Source organism: Gastrolobium bilobum, unplaced genomic scaffold (assembly GCF_033153095.1).
Source record: "Gastrolobium bilobum isolate Gb01-03AN ecotype WA unplaced genomic scaffold, APGP_CSIRO_Gbil_v1 utg91124, whole genome shotgun sequence".
Taxonomy (NCBI): domain Eukaryota; kingdom Viridiplantae; phylum Streptophyta; class Magnoliopsida; order Fabales; family Fabaceae; genus Gastrolobium; species Gastrolobium bilobum.
The window spans coordinates 6926-9666 of record NW_026899766.1 but is presented as its reverse complement, the minus strand read 5'-3'; the positions used below and the strand labels follow the sequence as shown (position 1 = coordinate 9666).

The window sequence follows — 2741 nt, the reverse complement described above, 5'->3', positions numbered from 1 at the left end:
AAATGACAATGATAGGTCCATGATGGACTTCATCATACCTGTGTTGGATGAGTTAGATCCAAGCATAGCTCAACCTGTGAATTCACCATGCTCCAAAACATGGAGCAGTTTCATGGGTTGTTGATGGAAGACCCCACACAAGCACCTTAGAAATTTCATAGAAGTGGCCAACACTTTTAGGAATCCCAATATCTCGGATGATGTGTTAAGATTGAAGCTTTTCCCTCATTCACTGGCTGACAAAGCCAAAGAATGGTTGAACTCCCTTCCATCCAACTCCATAACCAATTGGCACACCCTTGCTGAGAAATTCATCATGAAATTTTCCCCCTCCAACAAGATAGTGCAAACTAGAGGTGATATTGCTAACTTCATGCAGAGGGATAGTGAGACATTAGCCAAGAACCTTCTTAAGCAATGCCCTAACCATGGTTTGCCCTCTTGGGCAGTGTTACAAACCCTTTACAATGGCCTGAATACTCAAAACAGGGCTTTGGCAGATTCTGCTGCTAATGGCATGTTTATGACTATGTCCTTTAACCAGGCCCACATAACCAAAATTATGCCCAATGGCCTGAAGAGAAATTGTCTGGTTTACCAACCCCAACAGCCCTTCCTGTTTGATGCATTGTCCAATTTAGTGAGAACCCAAGGAGAAACCATTGAGGCAAGGTTTCCCAACCCCAAGTTAACGCAATAAACACAAGTGTAACTTGTGTTTGCTGTGGTGGGCCCCATTTGTATGAAAGCTGCCCATCAAACCCAGAATTTGTGTTTTATGTGGGGAACCAAAATAGGAACCAAAATAATTTTTCCACTAATTTTAATCAAGGATGGAGGCAGAACCAACCTCCTCAATATTTCCAAGGGCAAGGGCAGCAAGCTGGCCCCTCCAATGCCCAAACCAAAATGCCTTTTCCCACCCAGAATTACCAACAAAATTCAAGGCAGCAAGCTGTTGTTCAACCTAGTGAGATGTCTATTGCTCAACCTTCTTCCTTAGAAGCTTTGTTAAGGGAATATTTGGCTAAAAAACAGACCAAGCAAAACAGCTTGGAAGCTATTGTGCAAAGTATTCCAGCATCCTTGAGGAACATAGAATCCCAACTAGGCCATTTAGCAAACACTATGAATACCAGATCCCCTGGTACCTTGCCTAGTAACACTGAAGAGCCTAGGAGAAATAAAGAGCAATGCAATATGATAGAGCTTAGAAATGGCAGATCTGTAAATCAGCCATAAGTTGTGGTTCAACCTTCCACATTAAAAAAAAAAGAGAAGAGGAGCACATGTAGAAAGAAAAAGATGCAAATTCTGAACCTGTTCAGAATTCTGTTGTTCATGACAGCCCCCAAGGGGCTGCGCATAGTAACCCCTTACCCATTCTGGTTGAATCAGACAATCAGTCCCCTATAGATGAGCCTTTAGGGAATAATTTCATGGAAAAATCCACTCCAAGGGGTTCAGCCCCTAAGCCAAATAATGAGACACCTGCTGCCTCAAAAAGACCTCCACCACCTTTTCCTCAAAGGTTACAAAAACAGAAGCAAGATAATCAGTTTAGGAAATTTCTAGACCTCCTAAAACAGTTGCATGTCAACATCCCATTTGTTGATGCATTGGAACAAATACCCTCTTATGTGAACTTCATGAAAGAAATTCTTTCAAGAAAAAGGAAGCTAGAAGAGTTTGAGACTGTTTCTCTTACACAAGAGAGCAGTCAATATCTTCTTAGTAAGATACCTCCTAAACTAGGAGACCCAGGAAGTTTTACAATTCCATGTACCATAGGAGACCACTACATAGGCAGAGCATTGTGTGATTTAGGTGCTAGTATCAACTTAATGCCTTTGAGTGTGTACAAAAAACTGTAAGTAGGAGAGCCTAATCCGACCACTGTCACATTGCAGTTGGCTGATAGGTCTTTAGTTTATCCGGAAGGGAAAGTAGAGAATGTTTTGGTGAAGGTAGATAAATTCATTCTACCTGCTGATTTTATAATCTTAGACTATGAGGAAGACAGAGAGGTTCCAATTATTTTGGGAAGGGCTTTCTTAGCCACTGGTGGGGCTGTCATAGATGTTAAGGAGGGTGAGTTGGCCATGAATGTGAATGGTGAGCAAGTAAAATTTAATATTTTAAAAGCCATGAAATACCTAAGAGACATTGAGGAATGTTCTAGGCTAGATATTATTGACTGTGTAGTCAAAGATAAATTTTTGCATGAGTCCTCATTAGACTCTTTACAAAATTCTGGTTTTGAGGGTCTAGAAATCAGTCAAACTGATTCTGAAGAAGTAGTTAAGTGGCTGAATTCCAGAACTGATGTGGTTTGGAAAAACAAAATTTTTGAGTCTTTAGAATTAGCAAAGAGAGGGTTAAAACTTCCTAAACCCTCAATTGAAGAGCCCCCTGTGTTAGAACTTAAGCCTCTTCCTAATCATCTTAGGTATGCTTATCTAGGGGAAAAGGACACCTTGCCTGTTATAGTGTCCAATCTGCTCACTGATTTAGAGGAATAACAGTTGCTGATTGTTTTAACAAAATTTAAGAGGGCTATAGGTTGGTCTTTGGCAGACATAAAAGGAATTAACCCCTCCTATTTCACACATAAAATTCTTTTTAATGACCCAACCAGCAGCTCTAAAGAGCAGCAAAGAAGGCTTAACCCAATCATGAAGGAAGTAGTAAAAAAGGAAATTATAAAGTGGCTGGATGCTGGGATTATATATCCCGTTTCT

The 2741-nt window shown here is 40.5% G+C and overlaps 1 protein-coding gene across 1 annotated transcript; it reads left to right on the top strand.

Moving 5' to 3' along the window:
• The first annotated feature begins 909 nt into the window (after positions 1–909).
• On the top strand, positions 910–2522 carry LOC133293276 (uncharacterized). Its single transcript, XM_061491811.1, has 3 exons — positions 910–1227; positions 1329–1767; positions 1879–2522. Exons 1-3 carry the CDS (start codon positions 910–912, stop codon positions 2520–2522), a joined length of 1401 nt encoding a protein of 466 aa, XP_061347795.1.
• The last annotated feature ends 219 nt before the right edge of the window (positions 2523–2741 follow it).

Coding starts and splice junctions, on each gene's coding strand:
- LOC133293276 (XM_061491811.1), top strand. CDS start 910: ATGCCTTTTCCCACCCAGAATTACCAACAAAATTCAAGGCAGCAAGCT. Junction 1,228..1,328: donor AGCTTAGAAATGGCAGATCT/GTAAATCAGCCA, acceptor GAACCTGTTCAG/AATTCTGTTGTTCATGACAG. Junction 1,768..1,878: donor TAAACTAGGAGACCCAGGAA/GTTTTACAATTC, acceptor AACTGTAAGTAG/GAGAGCCTAATCCGACCACT.